This window comes from Etheostoma spectabile, chromosome 1 (assembly GCF_008692095.1).
Source record: "Etheostoma spectabile isolate EspeVRDwgs_2016 chromosome 1, UIUC_Espe_1.0, whole genome shotgun sequence".
NCBI classification, from domain to species: Eukaryota; Metazoa; Chordata; class Actinopteri; order Perciformes; family Percidae; genus Etheostoma; species Etheostoma spectabile.
In genome coordinates this window covers 8,203,917-8,221,478 of record NC_045733.1, presented here as the reverse complement: position 1 = coordinate 8,221,478, position 17,562 = coordinate 8,203,917, and the positions used below count along the sequence as shown (strand labels likewise).

Genomic DNA, 17,562 nt, shown 5'->3' with positions numbered 1-17,562 from the left:
TTTCACCCTGTGTTTTTCCCATAGACTGCACAGTAGGCCTATAATAAAAATTTTCCTCGTTAGGTGTTATTGCGCTCGCGTTTGAACCTTACGGCGCACGGTAGCAGTGATGTGGCTCAGAAAGTAGCTTGTCTTCCACGTCAGTAGGAAGTAGTGCAGAGCTACAGAAGAGACAGCTCACCAAAAAGGGAGCTCCTGGGGACTTTTACAGATGTAATTATCCAAAACTGGATACCGAAGGCTACTTCGAAGGGTAATAATCGTGCTATAAGGTAGGTTATGTCACTTAGTTAGAACCAACATGTGGGCTGTTTTCTATCCTGACCCTTGGTTACTGTTAAGACAGCTAGCTAGCTAACGTTACTGTCCTCCATTTCATTGCTAGTCTGGGCAGAAGCTAAGCTGGTGTTAGCTAACGTTCGCTAGTTAGCAATTGATCGTAAATCTTAACGTAATCTGACCAATTGAATATTCTACTAACTAATTGATGTTTGCGTTTTATTTAGGCTTAACTGCACAACTGCTGGTTTTAACACAGAACGCTATCAACGCTGTAACAGTGAGTTAGCTCCAGTGTTGGGCGAGTTTTTTTTTTTTAAACATCCATGGGGTGTTAACGCTGCGTGTCACACTTTCTTGACTTGAGCTTTAATGACCTAACGTTACGTTATCGTAACATGGAACCTTAAGCTGCTTTTGCTATCACAGTGACGGCGTAGCCAGCCTGTGTTTTTTGTGTCTGCAGCGGTCTAGTTTTACAGACTAAAGCAGCAGAAATGGTAGGAAGATATCGGAACCTTGTAAACACGACGTCTTGACTTGTGACTATAACGTCGTTATCTCTTCAAAGACTGCTCGGCAGTAATTCGGCTGCTCGCCCCGACGCTATATTGTTTTCTCAGTCAAGAGATGCCAGCAGCTATGTAACTTTTTTTCTTCTTATCATTCTGGATTTAACATTAGGCATTTTTATACTATCAAATCCATTTGAGATTTTTTATTTTTTTGACTTCCAAGATCATCACATAATTTGTCTGGATTGTTTGGGTTCCCAGTTAGCTGCAACACACAGGCGACCTACTCATCAGCTCGGATCTTAATTTGTCTGCTGTTATGGTGGTGACTGCTACCAAAAAAAAGTGCACCGTTGCCAGACAAAATTTCGAGCAGCCATTTATGTCAAAGTCTTCAATGCTGACATAATTCAACATATGGGTATTGTGAGCAAAAGCGCTAAGTAATTTAAAATGAATCAAACACACAAGCCATTAATTAGATGCTTGTATTCGCAAGTGTTTATACTATCAAATACTTTCAAAAAATGTTTTGCTAACCCCGTCCGCAGTTCTGTCAGATTTTCTTCCAGAGTGTAGAACCATTGGTGAACATGTCTGTTTGTAAGACACTGAACATTGTGAAAGGCTTTGCATTTTTGTATATTTATGTTTGACTATGTGTGTTTTTTTAGTTGTGTTATGGATCTGAAATAAAGTTTATAATATGCAATGCATTAGCCCAAGCAAGCTTTTAAGTTAAAAGGATATGTTCTCAATAGAGCTGGACAATACGGAGAAAACCAAATATCACAATATTTTGGACCAAACACCTTGATATCTTTAGTGTAGGGTTGAGTATTTGGTGCTTTCACAATATATATATATATATATATATATATATATATATATATACACAATGACATGTTTTGACAAATACTAATCAGTAAAATGGATATAATGACTAAGCTGGTAAAGGCAACTAATAAAACAGCTAGATGAATTCAGAAAATGACCACTTGAGTGTACTGCAGCCTTTAAAAACAGAAAAAGACAACACTTATGCCATATTACGATATCATGATATACAAAATCTAAGATGATATCTAATCTTGTATCACAATATTGATACATATAATTGATATATTGCCCGGCCCTAGTTTTCAAATGTTCTGTTTAAAACAATTGTCAGGTGCACAAATGCACATTGAAACAGGGTTTGCAAGGTGTTATCATTCCTCCTGTTCACACTGTTCATACTGGCCATTAGAGGCCCCTTCTAATGTGATGGGGGACAAGTTCATAGTCCAGTTCAGTGTGAAAATACATTTCAAAATGTACTTGAAGTTAATATGAGGTTTCAGCAGTCTGAGTTAAGCAAATCTACGGTTACATAGTTGCCTCTCAAACAAATGCCTTACTCATCACTTTAAATAATCCAAGGGCCTCTGGAAGGAACTCTGTTCTGTGCGGTGACAGCAATAAATAAACAATGAGCTAATGTGCTGTAAACTTGCAGTTTACTCCCAGTAAATAAGTAGTAGTTACATTTGGTAAATCATGCTTTGCCTAAGAGCTAATTGCTGTCTCAATTAGCTCTATTTTTTTGACAGTTTCCCCATTAAAATAAGCCCTATTATTGATACCTGGAAGACTGTTCTGGGTTTTAAAAAGCTCATTAGAAAAGTTGTCTGGTCCCATTTTCAAAACGATTTAACATTCCTTTTTTGGCTGGTGCAAAGAAATTTAATGCACATGTTGCTGTAAAGGAGATTTATTTTGTGTCCTTTCTTTATGCAGATTTTGTTCACTCTATGGGTTTTTTGTAGTTGCATCCCACATTTTCTGCCCTTATAATAATTAGTCAGGAGTTTGTGTAAATGTTTTTTTCCCCCAATTTAGTAAATGTACTTTTCTTCTGTTTCTCGTAGGTACTGTCAAGTGAGCAAGATTCATCGGGATTCTTCTAAACGAATACAAGCCCAGGAGCAAAATGACTGCTGCAGAGAACGTTTGTTACACTCTGATCAATGTGTCATCTGACTCAGAGCCCCCTTCGGAAGTCAGCCTAAAAGCTGATCTAGGTAACCATGCTTAATGTTAACTTGCAAATATACAGTATATTACTTAACCTGAATAAACTTTGCTGATGGGAGATATTCATTTCTAAAATGTCTGTCTCCACCTCAGTACAATGGAGGCGATTAGAATTTAGTTTGTGCTACTCAGAGTTGAAGAATACAAAAATCAAAAGAATTCTGGGGATTCTTTCTTCAGTAGAAAAATTATTAAAGTGCTAAAATGATTAATTGCTGATCAAAATGCAAGTCACTTAACATCCTCAGTGAGAAAACAACAATTTCCTCCTGAAAATTCTAAGGTGTAGATATGGTAATACATAACACATTTTTGAGAACATGATTATCACATTCATATTAGTAATAACAAGAACCATTTTTTTTTCTACAGAAAAAGGGGAGATCAAGGCAAAGACCGAAGCCCTGAAGAAGGTCATCATCATGATCCTGAATGGTGAGAAGTTGCCAGGACTGCTGATGACCATAATTCGCTTTGTGCTGCCACTTCAAGACCACACCATCAAAAAGCTGCTGCTGGTTTTCTGGGAGATTGTTCCAAAAACAACCACAGATGGAAAGCTGCTTCAGGAGATGATCCTGGTTTGCGACGCATACAGAAAGGTACGCTTAATTGACTCAATCTGAAGATCTGTGTGTCTATATGTTTGGTATTTGCTCCATTGTTATACACTATATGTAACAGCTGGGAAAATAATTTTTATGAAGGCGTATAAAAACAAATAAGAAGACTTCATTTTAATATATATGGAACTAGTCGTATATGATGTTAAAATGCATACATCTGATTGGATAGCTGAACACCAGTTTGGCAGGTTTAAGTGACTAAATTCACATAGTATCCATTTGTGCTTACTTTATAACATAATAATGGTATGAAAATTTGTTACTTGGTTGGAATAGGTTTGTTTCATTATTTATTTATTTTTACATTCGAAAAAATCCACAATTGTCTCGTAAAATCTTTCTTCCAATTTCAGGACCTGCAGCATCCCAATGAGTTCATCCGTGGCTCCACTCTGCGTTTCCTGTGCAAGCTGAAGGAGTCGGAGTTGCTTGAGCCACTCATGCCAGCGATCCGGGCCTGCCTGGAGCACCGGCACAGTTACGTGCGCCGTAACGCTGTCCTGGCCATTTACACCATCTACAGGTACAAACTGATGATGTTCACTTGACATTCCACATACGTACATTTTTTTTTTACTTCATTCATTAGTGAACAACAAACCACTGATGATATGTGTTTGTTTTAGGAACTTTGAGCATCTTATCCCAGATGCTCCAGAGTTGATCCATGATTTTCTCGTCAATGAGAAAGATGCCAGCTGTAAGAGAAATGCTTTCATGATGCTGATTCATGCCGATCAGGTCTGTAGCATATTGTCCTTTTTCTTACTTTTTAATTTAATTTATATTTAATTTGTTTATTAATCCCCAGTGGGGAAATTACAATTTACACTCTGCCTGTACACTTTGTTAGTAATCACACACACTGAACTACACAGTAGTAGAACTACACTCAGGTCCTATACATGCACTAATGGAGAGATGTCAGAGTGAGTGGGCTGCCAGCTGAACCAGCGCCCTGAGCGGTGCCCTACGGACTGAGCTATTGCCACCCCAAATATATAATTGTTGTGTGCTACTAGACCCACCTAACTCACATCATGTTGTTCACATCTTACAGGATCGAGCGCTGGATTACCTCAGCACGTGTATTGACCAAGTTCACACTTTTGGCGACATTCTCCAGCTGGTCATTGTGGAGCTGATTTACAAAGTGAGTTGAGGCCTTTTTATTAGTCTAATTTAAGTTTTGTAACACACCACCATATTACCAGATTAGCTTCTTTAATGTCTGAACTCTTCAAAACTGCTTTTTTTTTATCTCTGTCTTTTAGGTTTGCCATGCTAACCCCTCTGAGCGTGCCCGGTTTATCCGTTGCATCTACAACCTGCTGCAGTCCTCCAGTCCAGCTGTTAAGTATGAGGCTGCTGGCACTCTCGTAACCCTCTCCAGTGCTCCCACGGCCGTTAAGGTACATTAGCAAGTTTTTGTGTAAGTGTGTTTAAGTCATACTGTATATAGGGTACTGGTATTGTACTACACTTGACCCAATAGCAGTGATGTCTTTGGTCTTGTATGGTCTCATAAGTGTTCTTTATTTTTGTTGGACTCCAGGCTGCTGCCCAGTGCTACATTGATTTGATAATCAAGGAGAGCGACAACAATGTGAAGCTGATTGTTCTCGATCGCCTGATTGAACTGAAGGACCATCCAACTCACGAGCGTGTACTCCAGGTACGTTGATTTATTGCAGTTAACAACTAAAATGTAATGCCTGATTAACCGCAAACAACAATGCCCTCTATCTCAAAAAGGTTCTTATTAAGGAAGAACATTAACCAAATGTAAGCCCTACTAAAAATGACTTTGTTAGTGGTAGTATTTATGATGTTAGTCTTTTGGGTCATGATTGTTATTTAATATGACAACATAACAAAATGTGTAAGAAAATATACAGAATTAATAGTTTATAGCGTTAAAAGCAGCAAAAAAAGTCAGGAAGATATTAGAATTTAGCATTTATCATGAGACGGCACCAGTTTGATGCACCCACAGTGCACCACTTAATTTGGTTGTCATCCATGCTTTTTATCCAGGACCTTGTGATGGACATCCTGCGTGTTCTCAGCACTCCTGACCTGGAAGTCCGAAAAAAGACCTTGCATCTGGCACTGGACCTTGTTTCATCTCGCAATGTAGAAGAGGTCAGTGGTGTTGCACAGTATAATATACATGTTGTTGTTATTTTTATGTTGGTTATTCATTATCCTTGCTAGCTAGCCACATATCCCAAAAAGTAAGCCGTTCCCCTGATCATTTAATATAACACACATACAAAAATATTGGTTCAATTAAAGATGACATGGCACGGAAACCAGCTTCAAAAAGGTTAAAAAAAAAAAAGAAGTTAAATGTGGGTCTGCCGAGCTCCTACCCCTACTAGACGACCATTTAGCTGCAGCTAGCTTTGAACTGCTCGCTAGCTGTCGCCCATCGCGTCGTAATATCCGCCGGTCAAATCTTAAAATATGCTACACGCCGAATATAATCACAGATAAGAAGATGGCTAGATTTTACAATCATGTGTGGTTACTAACTGATCATAGACACTCCGTGATTTACTGCATGGATTAACGTATGATATATATAAAGAATGTCTGCATTTCCCAGGGCCTGGATGGATCCAGGCATCCATTAGAAAGTTGCATTGGCACACCCAGTGAACGACGGTATGTGGGTAGCCACAACCAACCATGTCCTCTAAAAACATAGGCTACGTGTTATATAAATGATTACTTAAGTAAAGAATATATGTTAAAACAAAATAAACTCTAGATTGATGTCTAATCTTTGCCATTATGAGTTACCTCCCCCCACCGTTAGCGTAGCATTGCATACCTGTAACCCAGCCAGTTACAAAGAACTGACTTTTAAAAGCTTTGAGATTAGCACCAGTGTGTGGGGATACCCCGTTCATCACATAGTGTTACAGAGCGTGTGGACTGAAGTCGGGCAGACGGAAAACGTTGGGAAGAAGAAGGTAAGGGTCGGTATCCAATCCCACTATTTCCAACTTCTCCAAATGCCGCTCTATGTGAGCACCTATAGATGACCTATCTCGACCAATAACCGCACGGCAACTTGTTGTTCAATAAAAGAAGCCACAGAGAAGAATATAGTATTATTACAGTTTATTTAGTGTTATTCATTTTAAACTGATTGAAACTAATAAAACTTTCCGCTCGTCCTCTACACTGTTTAGCTTGTGCTTCCAGTGATTCTGCCATCCGTCATGGCGTTGTCACATGGTCGTGGTCACATGTTTGCAAAGGGTCTAAACTGCAAATATAGTGACATAGTGACTATTTGTTTTCTAGTTGGTGATTGTTTTGAAGAAAGAAGTGATCAAGACAAACAACGTAACAGAACACGAAGACACTGATAAGTACAGGCAGCTGTTGGTGCGCACTCTCCACTCCTGCAGTGTGCGCTTCCCTGACATGGCGGCCAATGTCATACCTGTGGTGAGTTTGCTTTTATTTAAGCACATAGAAAAAACAAAACGTATTTAATATTTCATAGCTCTTTGAGAAAGACCTAATGGTTGTTTATATAATAGGAGTAAAGTTAGACTTCTCCTTGTGTTGATATGATTTACAGCTGATGGAGTTCCTAAGTGACACTAATGAGGCAGCTGCCGCTGATGTGCTGGAGTTTGTACGGGAGGCCATTCAGAGGTTTGACAACTTGAGACCTCTCATCATCGAGAAGATGCTGGAAGTCTTTCACGCCATCAAAACTGTCAAGTAAGGCTTTCTAAGCACATTGAGGAGGAATAATGGGCCTCGTTCAGCAATATCTTCCTAAGTTTTTTAGGCGTGCTCCTGAGTGTGCATAGATTCTGTTCTTACCTAAGAACAAATCCTGAATAAGAAAACATTGGTGAATGCACAAATCTTTTTGAAAACTGCGCAAGTGTTGTTTAAGATGGTTATAAAAAGCGGGTCCAATTTGGGTTAGCCTATTTGATTTAGATCCGTCGGTAAGTTGATCAACGATGAAGTATATCAGTATTTATTCTTACATTTATTCTTTCATAGACTTGGCTGAGTTGTGCCATCAGGGCTGAGTAGTATATCATTACAGGACTATGTAGCATTGTGAATTCTCAAGACCTTTGTCACCACTGTCATTTTTCAGGATCTACAGGGGAGCGTTGTGGATCTTGGGAGAATACTGCAGCACCAAGGACGACATCCAGAGTGTGATGACAGAAGTACGCAGGTCCTTGGGAGAGGTATGTTTATTGTCAGAATTTAATGTAATACAAGCTGACCTGACAGTCCCAACTTAATTAAAATTGTCACATATATCTAACATCGGTCTCTTGTGTGGACAGATCCCGATCGTAGAAAATGAGATAAAGAAAGAGACGGGAGAGATGAAACCAGAGGATGAAGTGAGTGCGGCTCCAGCGCAGAAGTTGGTGACAGAGATGGGCACCTATGTGACACAGAGTGCCCTCAGCTCCTCCAGGCCTTCCAAGAAAGAAGAGGATAGGTAAAAATAGCTCATGGTTGACAAATCGCTGTTTGCTTGTAATATTTAATTGATTGTATGGAGTTTGGTCATCTTACCACCCAGCTCACTCAATAAACCAGGGTTTCCGCAGGGTCTTAAGAAGTCTAAAATTTCAATATCTTGCCATGGTTGTAGTTCTTTCATATGCTCGTCCAAATGTAAATGAGACCAACATGCAGCTTATATTGCAGCCAGACAGCTTTCTTGTTATTGGTGCGAGTCTCTATTGGATTGTACCACAGATATAAAATGTTTTTTTTTAATTCTTCAGCTATGGGGAAGTGTAGGTTAAGTGATACTGAAAAACAGAATTTAGGGCTTAGTTAAAGTCTTAAATTTCATTCATAATGGTCTTAAAAAGGTCTTAAAGTCTTAAATTTGACTTGGTGAAACTCTGATAAACACTGGTTTGGTTTTTCCAGACCTCCACTCAGAGGCTTCCTGATGGATGGAGACTTCTATGTGGCAGCTTCCCTGGCCACCACACTGACCAAGGTGGCCTTGCGCTATGTTGCTATTGTTCAAGACAAAAAGAAACAAAATGTAAGTTGTCCTCGCTTCACACCTTTTTTAAACAATCCTTAAACCAGTGGCCTTGCTCCTCTAATCCCTGCTGTCTCTCTCAGTCCTTTGTTGCAGAGGCCATGCTGATCATGGTCACTGTGCTGCACTTGGGCAAGTCCTCTTTGCCCAAGAAGCCAATTACAGACGATGATGTGGACCGCATCTCACTGTGCCTCAAGGTCCTGTCAGAGTGCTCGCCACTTATGAATGACATTTTCAACAAGGAGTGCCGCAGATCCCTGTCACATATGCTGACTGTCAGACTGGAGGAGGAGAAGCTGTCACAGAAGGTAGACCTTTGACTCAAGCTGCATCTCATGTTGCTTAAATTGCCTCCTTGAGTCCTCCACTTGCCTCCCTTCCAAGGAGGCATGGGAGAGAAACAACGGGCAAATGCGTTTTCCTCTGAATTGTCACATTCATTCGTCATCTGTTTGGGCGGAGTTAACAGCTCCTTCAGCTGCACGGAATAAATTAAGAGTTTTGAAACAGCCTTCAAAGAGGAGGGACAGAACAATTTCCGGGTCAGTCGAGGACGGAGGAGTCGGGGAGCTGTCATATTAGGGCCATGGGATGTACCCTCAGGGGGCTGAACTCAATATTTAACCTCCTGACAGTTAGGCACAGCTAACATTTTATGTTTGTAGAACATGTGATAACCATGACCATTTGAATTCATCTGATTTCTTTTTGTTACCCATTTGTTATTTACATCTTTGCTTACTTTTGTAGGTAGTTATGGTGTTGACTCTGTTGTGGGTTAACTATAGGCCGGATTATCCCCACCAAAAATAACCATACTTGTTTCATATTCTGACCACAGAAAGAGTCTGAGAAACGTAACGTAACCGTGCAGGCAGACGACCCAATCTCCTTCATGCAGCTGACAGCCAAAAACGAGACGACTTCTAAGGAGGACCAGTTCCAGCTCAGTCTGTTGGCTGCTATGGGCAACACTCAGAGGAAGGAGGCTGCTGATCCTCTTGCTTCAAAACTCAACAAGGTGCACCACAAGCCCTGCTGAAATTTTTGGAAATTACATTGAGAGAAACAGTACCGTGGGGGACAAATCTAACAAATTTCCCCATTCATTGTTGTAATTAAAATGCATAAAAATTTGAAGACCTGAGCATGGCATTTATCTCAGAGGGAGATGCTATATTTGATTGCACAGTGGGAAAGAGAACAGTTGTTCCTGTTCGTGTTTGGATTTTACCAACTACTCAGTTGTAGCGTTATTTATTTAAATTTCATTTAATTGGGCCAAGGGTAATAATATTAATATAATTGTTTTTCATGCAAGACATACTTTATTTTCATTCCACTACACTGCAGCTAAAGTCCATGTTGTGCCCTGTTAGAAAGGGAATCTAAAGAAAAAAAAACATTTAATCCCTAACTGTGAGGAAATAATTGCATTCACTTCATGTCATAATTAATATTTAAATCGTACCTATTTTTGTTGGTTCTAGGTGACCCAGCTGACTGGCTTCTCTGACCCAGTGTATGCTGAAGCCTACGTTCATGTCAACCAGTATGACATCGTGTTGGATGTGCTGGTGGTCAACCAAACCAGTGATACTCTCCAGAATTGCACCCTTGAGCTGGCCACTTTAGGTTAGTGTGGTTTCTTTTCCACCTCACTGGACCCAACGTATGTCTTCTCTATTAATGCTGATCCACGACAAACAAGTGTGTTTCTCACATTGCACTATGTATGGGTTGTACTAAATGTATCCATTCCACAGGTGATCTCAAGTTGGTTGAGAAGCCTTCACCTCTCACTCTGGCTCCTCACGATTTTGCTAACATCAAGGCCAATGTCAAGGTGGCTTCTACTGAGAATGGCATTATATTTGGAAACATTGGTAAGATAATAACTTTGTGTCTGTTTCCCATCATAATTCAACTTATGGTATGCTTTGTTCTCTGTAACCAGATAATGTTTTCTTATTTGAGGGGATGTTTGATTCTTTCTTTCCAGTCTATGATGTATCGGGGGCTGCTAGTGACAGAAACTGCGTCGTCCTAAGTGATATCCACATTGATATCATGGACTACATCCAGCCAGCTTCCTGCACCGATGCAGAATTTAGACAGATGTGGGCAGAGTTTGAGTGGGAAAACAAGGTAAGCTTTGCATCTCTGCTTTGTGGCCAGTTCCTAGATACAAACTGTTGTTCTGTAGTTTTCTCTATTTCCATTTTTTATGTATATATATAAAAACAATGTAATAAAAACAAAATTGGAAAATGAAAAAAGCATGACCATTGTAGATGGTCCCTAAGCAATCTTTCTTTGTTGCAGGTGACCGTGAACACCAACATCACTGACCTAAATGAGTACCTTCAGCATATCCTCAAGTCCACCAACATGAAGTGTCTGACTCCTGAGAAGGTTGGTATCCGATACATCTGCGCAAAGAAAGCAAATGAGTTTTTAAATCTGGCAGGAATCCGAAAGATAAATGAAATGGGCTTTTCAAACTATTGGAGCTGGTGCATGTTCCGAAGAATAATACGCGGCCTTTGTAGGAGTCCGATTATAACTCAGTCAGTAAACCATCACCAAGCCCATCATGCTAGACGAAGTGTTAATCGTGTGTTATTGTTGTTGTTGTTGTTGTTGTTGTTGTTGTTGTTGTTGTGGTGCTTGTGCTGTATTCTCAACTATTTTCATTTTACAAACCAGGCACTGTCTGGCTTCTGCGGCTTCATGGCTGCCAACCTTTATGCCCGTTCTATCTTTGGAGAAGATGCCCTGGCTAATGTCAGTGTCGAGAAGCCCATCCACCTGGGGCCCGACGCACCTGTCAATGGACACATACGCATTAGAGCCAAAAGTCAGGTGGGTCACAGCTGCTGCACCATCAACTGTAGCATGCACCTTAGAAGTAAAGGCTTTGTTGAATTGATTTGTTTTCAACTTAAGCAATGCAACCATTTAATCTAATACCTTATTGAAAGAGTTGGACTGAACTGCAAGGGAAGTGAATATAAGAAATAACCCGTTACATGGGATGTTGCGCTGAAAGCTTTGTGCTCTTATCAGGATGTATACAATCTGTTCCAATAAATCCTCCCTCCTTCATTTCACAGGGGATGGCCTTGAGTCTCGGTGACAAGATCAACCTCTCCCAGAAAAAGGCAAATGTCTGAGACAACTCTGGTCCAGCTTATCCCTCTGACTTTGTTAAAGTCACCCGCTCTTCTTTTTTTTTATCATCCATCTTACAGTCTTTTCATCACAGCAAATTAAGAACTCTATATGGTCAGTTTCTTCCATGCTTGTTTCTTTTTTTTTCTTTTTTTTTTTTTTTTTACATCATCTTTGTCTGCAAACTACATTTGAGTAAGGCTCTTTCCCTGTCCTGTTTAATTTTCAATAAACCTATGTATTAAAAGAATAAGAGAACTTTGCACCATTTTCTTTCATCTTTACTAATCTTTTCCATTTTCAAACTATATTGTAAATTTGAAAATCTAAAGTAGCTTTGGACAAGGGCTTGTGAATATGTATTATTCATTTCCTGTACTTGGGACCTAAGTTTCTGTTAAAGGTTTTAATTGATTCATGTGTAGTGTGACATTACATTTTGATGACATAGCTTGGAACTTCAATTAATCCTGTCAATAGACATATTCAGACATCTAAAAAGACAATTTGACACTTTTCTTAAGGTGATTGTACTGCAAAGTGAATGGACTCCTGCCCGGACCTCCTGCTGTGTCCAGCTTCACAGCTCCAGACTCTTGATTAGAATTCCTTAAATGCCTCACTTGATATCATGCACAGTGTGAAATTGTCAGTACCCCCCACATTGACATTAATATTCTAACCTACATACATATCTTTGGCAGGGACATGATTTGTTTTAATAATAACTTATTACAGTGATTTCAAAGGTACTCACAAAGCCATGTGCAGGTTTTAATGCCACTGTGATAATGAGATGGAGATGGATTAGTGTTGGCAGAGAGTCACATATTCCACTTGCCCTCCTGTTTATAATTCATAAGTAAAGGGACAATTCTGGGAATATGCCAGATTAAAGGGTCACAACCCCAGTCATACATTTAAAATATCTGTGAAATCTTTCTCTCCAGGGGGATAGACAAAGGTTGAGAGGTGGCTTTGCGGTCAGCTTCAGCTGTGAAAATAAACAGTTGGCTATCTGGCAGCAAAGTCACAGCCAAGCTACTGTGTTTACGCACCGCCTCTGGAGTTAGGGTAAAACTCAGTTGTTACAATCACAGCTAACTCCATAACCAAAGACCTGAGCTTTTGCACCCTGTGTTTTTATTATGATCTTCTATTTTATGCGAGCTATCATGAAGACAGAAGGTACCTCAAAAAAGAATCACTGTTAAATTCTTTAATCCCTCATATTTGTAAAGGGATTCATACTGGGATTGTGGAGCATTACCTTCATGGTGGATTTATTATATTTTAGCATCAAAGCAACTTCTTTTTTTTATCCTCACATATTCATATATGTTTGATATTGTTTTTGTTTAGACACCTGGAGTTTTACTCTGATGTTTTATAAATGCCTATCCTGCATTTTCTTACAAGAATTGCTGCAGCATTTATTTTTATTTATAGTTTATTTTCCATAGCTTTCTAAGCTGCTAACAGACGTGTCCTCAGTACATTAAGCCCTCGTCAGTGAGGCTGTTTAGCAACACTATGTAGATACGAATTAACTATTTATATGAATGGCCGAATTCATTTTTATTTTCTTGAACGCTCTTCATCAAGACAAGAAGAACACTGAGGTGCACGGTTTCACGTCCAGCCTCTTTCTTGTGACACTAGGTGGCGCCACAGGTATCAAAGTGTGTTGGTGTTCTGCAAAATATAATCCTGTAGTGAGATTTGCCATAACATGGCATGTATTTGACATGTTGACATAATACAAGTCACACTTGTACACACTGGAGTAGACTATCATTTTAGATAAACTGGCTTAAGTCTGCACTTCGGGCTGAATGCTAACTGCCATTTGCAGTGACAGAAAATCATCCATCACTTTTGTTTTCAGTGGTAAATTATCATGACAGACTTAAAAGTGCAAGAGGAACATCCCTATGATTATGTACAATATATATATTGTAAATAATCATATATATATATATATATATATATATATATATATATATATATATATATATATGCTTTTGTCTTGTAAATGAAAAGTCACTGTAACACAGTATACCAATGAAAATTTGTAGCTGAGAGTAACAAAGGTCAGTTTTAAAATTTGCCTATTTGTATAGCCTATTTTGATTGCTTATGATAAGTTCTCTGTACCTCATCTGTATTAGACATTACAGACTAATGGGACAATTCTACTTTTACAGAAATATATATTACAAAACTTGAACTTTATAGGATATGCTATTGTGTGTGTTCGGTTTGTATTGTGTGTGTAAGAGACAGTAGGAGTAAAGTCCGCATCTTTCACTGAGTAGTTCACAAAATAAATCTGTGTGGGTGAATTCATGGTTTACAGCATGAAAGCTGGCCTATACGATGTGAGGAAAACTACTACTTCAACAAAATACAGTTTATATTACTGGAGGCTTGCATTATGGTGATAGCTGCAGGGCATCTTCATCATGAATGTAGGCTATAATTGGTTGCAATTACAGTAAGGAGGCATTGCTTTTTGTGTCTGTGTGTGTGTGTGTGCGTGCGTGCGTGCGTGCGTATTGCGTGTATAGGCTGTTTGAGGACAGGAATATGACTGCAGGGTGTGTGATGGCCTAGTCTCAGGACAGTGCTGCAGGGTGGGTTAAGACCATAGACTGTATAAGACTGTGTGTGTGTGTGTGTGTGTGTGTGTGTGTGTGTGTGTGTGTGTGGTGTGTGTGTGTGTGTGTGCGTGTGCGCGTGCGTGCGTGCGTGCGTGTGCGAGAGTGTGTGTGTGTGTCAGACTACTTCTAGGTGGGGTGTTGAGGCAGTCACACGCAGCCTGTAGAAGGGCCCCTAGCGCCAGACATTAGTACTGGTCTGCCTGAGTGCTATCGGATCCTCAGGTCGAACATCACAGTCTTCTCGAGGCAGAAACACGGTCAGGCGTATGGACAGGCAACCGTAGCTCCGCAGATCCCTCCCTATGTATCCGTGCACTAAACGGACTACACCGACGAGTCATTTTTGGCACATATCTGGACTCTTCTCTACGCTCTGGTCTCACACACTGCAGGGCCTCTCCAGTTAACAGAAAAAGTGGGTGTTTGCTGCTCACTGGTGTTCCGGCAGCAGCGGCGGCGGCGGCGGCGGCGAGCGCAGCGAAGTGTCCTCGATGGCAGGCTGGAAGGACGGCTCGGTGCAGGAGAAGTATCGGCTGGTTGTGGTCGGCGGCGGCGGAGTCGGCAAATCAGCCCTGACTATCCAGTTTATCCAGGTCAGTAGTGTGCACCCTTCTCATGAAATTAGCCCCGGCTTTGATTTGCTCATCCGAAAACACGGCGAGAGAAGAAGGGGGAGGCCAGACACGGGCACCCCGGTAGCGGATTCCGGGGTCTGTTTTCTTCAATACTTTACCCGAGGCCTACAACTATTTACCGAGGGGTTGTTAGAAGATGTTAGGGTGAGGTGGGAAGCCTCATTTTGTGACTTAAACGACGAAGGACGACTGTCACTTTAACACGACGATATCCGACATCCACTTCCACTTTGCCGTTATAGCCCCTAGTCAAAAGAGAAAGGAAAGTGGGTCTGCGGAGTTGTCCTATTTTATTAACTTGCTGAAAAGTAAGGTAGCGGATTTAGAACCCATGCTAAGATTTAGTCCGTAATGGGCTACCAAGCCAGATTAATAGAGAGTGTTATAAAGTTGCACAAAACTCACATCATGAATATCATCGACGTAGCCATAGGCTACTAAAGAATGTTAAAACATAGGCTACTTTTAAATTCATTTTTGAAAGCCACCAAGCTGTTCCAAAATCTCATGATAAATATGTGAACAGAGAAAAACCTTAAGGGTTGAATGAGTGTAGCAGCAGCACTAAATGCCCATTGAAAGATGATTAACTTTTGTGTTCAGATGTAGACTTTCACCGAGGTATAGCTGCTGGTCAACCTCATCCAAAGCACTTCCAGTTACCGAAGGCAAACAACCACACTTAAACAATAAATAAAATAATAGCCTACTAATAATACCTACTTGAAAACCCATCATATGCCACATACAAATGTTGTAAACGGTAATACCTCCATTTATCCCTGGTTGCATTCCAGCACACTGCAGACTTAGCTTGCCTTGCTTTGACCTTCCGGGCTTTCATAATAGTAATTTAGCCCCCCCCACACACACACACACACGCACACACACAGACACACACACACACACACACACACACACACACACACACACACACAAACGACTGACAAACGTTGCCCTTTGCTTTGCCTTGCGCATTTCCCCCTCGTGTCAGTGCGTTACTGACCAGACTGCAGGCAGCTGCATGTCTCCACACCGTCAGACAATAGTTGGGTGGCAGACGTTTTAGAGTGGGGGTGAAAAGCTTGTGAGTGTGTGTGTGTGTTAGGGGGAGTTGTTTCTAATGAGGGTTCAAAAAGCTAATTAACTGCATACCAAGTAAAAAGGGATCAGATTGCTGTGCACAGATTTATACCATAGCCTACTGACCCTACTGACCTGAGGTTGCTGAATATGGAACACACAGAAGACATTACACTCGATTTAACAACGCTGTGATAACACTAATGTTGTAATTGTGAAGTTCCACATTCTTGATATTTGCTCTTAAATTAACACTTCTAGCAGAAGATTGTGTTATAATTGCATTAAGGTGGATTTACATGCTAACAAGATTTTGTAATAAAAACACTCCTCCTCTTAGGATTCTCTTGCCAGATTAATGGACAGCACACCAATGTTCAACACATTCAAAAGCCCATTCTTGAAAGCGTTATTATTTCAGTTGGGTGAGTTTAACACTACCTAGACTAGAGTATATCATCAAGCTGTCTGCATCACGCGTTTGCTATACATTTCTTCTTGGAAGTTAACAGTAAAGAGTAACACTGTAGACTGTCATTTATTCCAGTATTGGTGTGGGATTTTTCTTGAACATCCACTTTGTGTGCATTTTCTATTCAGTGTGACCACAGTTAATTTTTTCTGGCACTTTTCTTGCCACCGGCTGGCATATCTGGTGCCATGAAAGTGATAGAGATTGAGATGTTGACAACAGGACGAGAACATACATTCTCTTCAGAAGTTTATAGAAGTCGCCTGCCAAGGGAAAATACCTAACAGCTGATTATGAAGTCGAGGCTTTACCCAGTATTATGTTCAGTGTTGAGCAGGTGGGGGGTCTGAGTCAGCCTGGGTGGGTTAATGTTCATGGACCATGGGGATTTTGGCCCTTTAGCAAAAGGAAGTCCCTCTACTGCTGTTCTAAGGACCTTCTAGTTCTGCATGGAAAAACATGACCTGCTTCCTGAGTCACTGGAGCCGCGTGTGCGTATGTGTGTGTGTGTGTGTGTTAGCATTAATCTTGACAGTATTATCTTATGAGTATTAGATTCAGTGTTGTTTGTTTTGCCAACAATATTAAGTGACATCTTTTTCTCCAAGAGTTATACAAGACTAACAGGGAGGCAATTTATCATTTGATATCCTGTGATCACATCAAGTAGGTGAGTAGTTACTATTGTAAATAGGCTGGTAAAATTAGGCTTCTTGAGGTAGTTTTGCAAACAGTCTACTGTGCAAGCTTGATTTCATAGAGGAGAGGTGCTCCAACAGTTATCCAGTAGGGTCTTCTTGTGTCATCATGTGTTGTTAGTTTTATGTGCATCAGTATATGTGTATTTGGGGGGGGGGGGGGGGGGGGGGCGGGGCTATGGATGACATGACACATTAACCATTTTAAGAAGCACGTTTTAATTGTGTGTCATTGGAAAATGTTCACAACTGGAGCAAATGCAATACCTACAG

The 17,562-nt window shown here is 40.4% G+C and overlaps 2 protein-coding genes across 2 annotated transcripts in view; both read left to right on the top strand.

Moving 5' to 3' along the window:
* The first annotated feature begins 61 nt into the window (after nt 1-61).
* Nucleotides 62-12,001, top strand: copb1 (COPI coat complex subunit beta 1). Its single transcript, XM_032516871.1, has 22 exons — nt 62-272; nt 2,705-2,857; nt 3,243-3,472; nt 3,850-4,019; nt 4,123-4,237; nt 4,557-4,649; nt 4,771-4,908; nt 5,052-5,171; nt 5,534-5,641; nt 6,815-6,961; nt 7,098-7,243; nt 7,638-7,734; nt 7,837-7,997; nt 8,441-8,561; nt 8,645-8,872; nt 9,406-9,585; nt 10,055-10,199; nt 10,331-10,450; nt 10,567-10,712; nt 10,890-10,979; nt 11,274-11,429; nt 11,681-12,001. Exons 2-22 carry the CDS (start codon nt 2,767-2,769, stop codon nt 11,738-11,740), a joined length of 2,862 nt encoding a protein of 953 aa, XP_032372762.1. The 5' UTR covers nt 62-272; nt 2,705-2,766; the 3' UTR covers nt 11,741-12,001.
* Nucleotides 12,002-14,537: 2,536 nt separating this feature from the next.
* rras2 (RAS related 2) overlaps nt 14,538-17,562 on the top strand; it is a 28,270-nt gene continuing 25,245 nt past the window's right edge. The window contains exon 1 of the mRNA XM_032516804.1: nt 14,538-14,994. Coding sequence (XP_032372695.1) covers nt 14,893-14,994 — 102 coding nt within the window. The 5' untranslated portion in view covers nt 14,538-14,892. The remainder of the gene's footprint in view (nt 14,995-17,562) is intronic.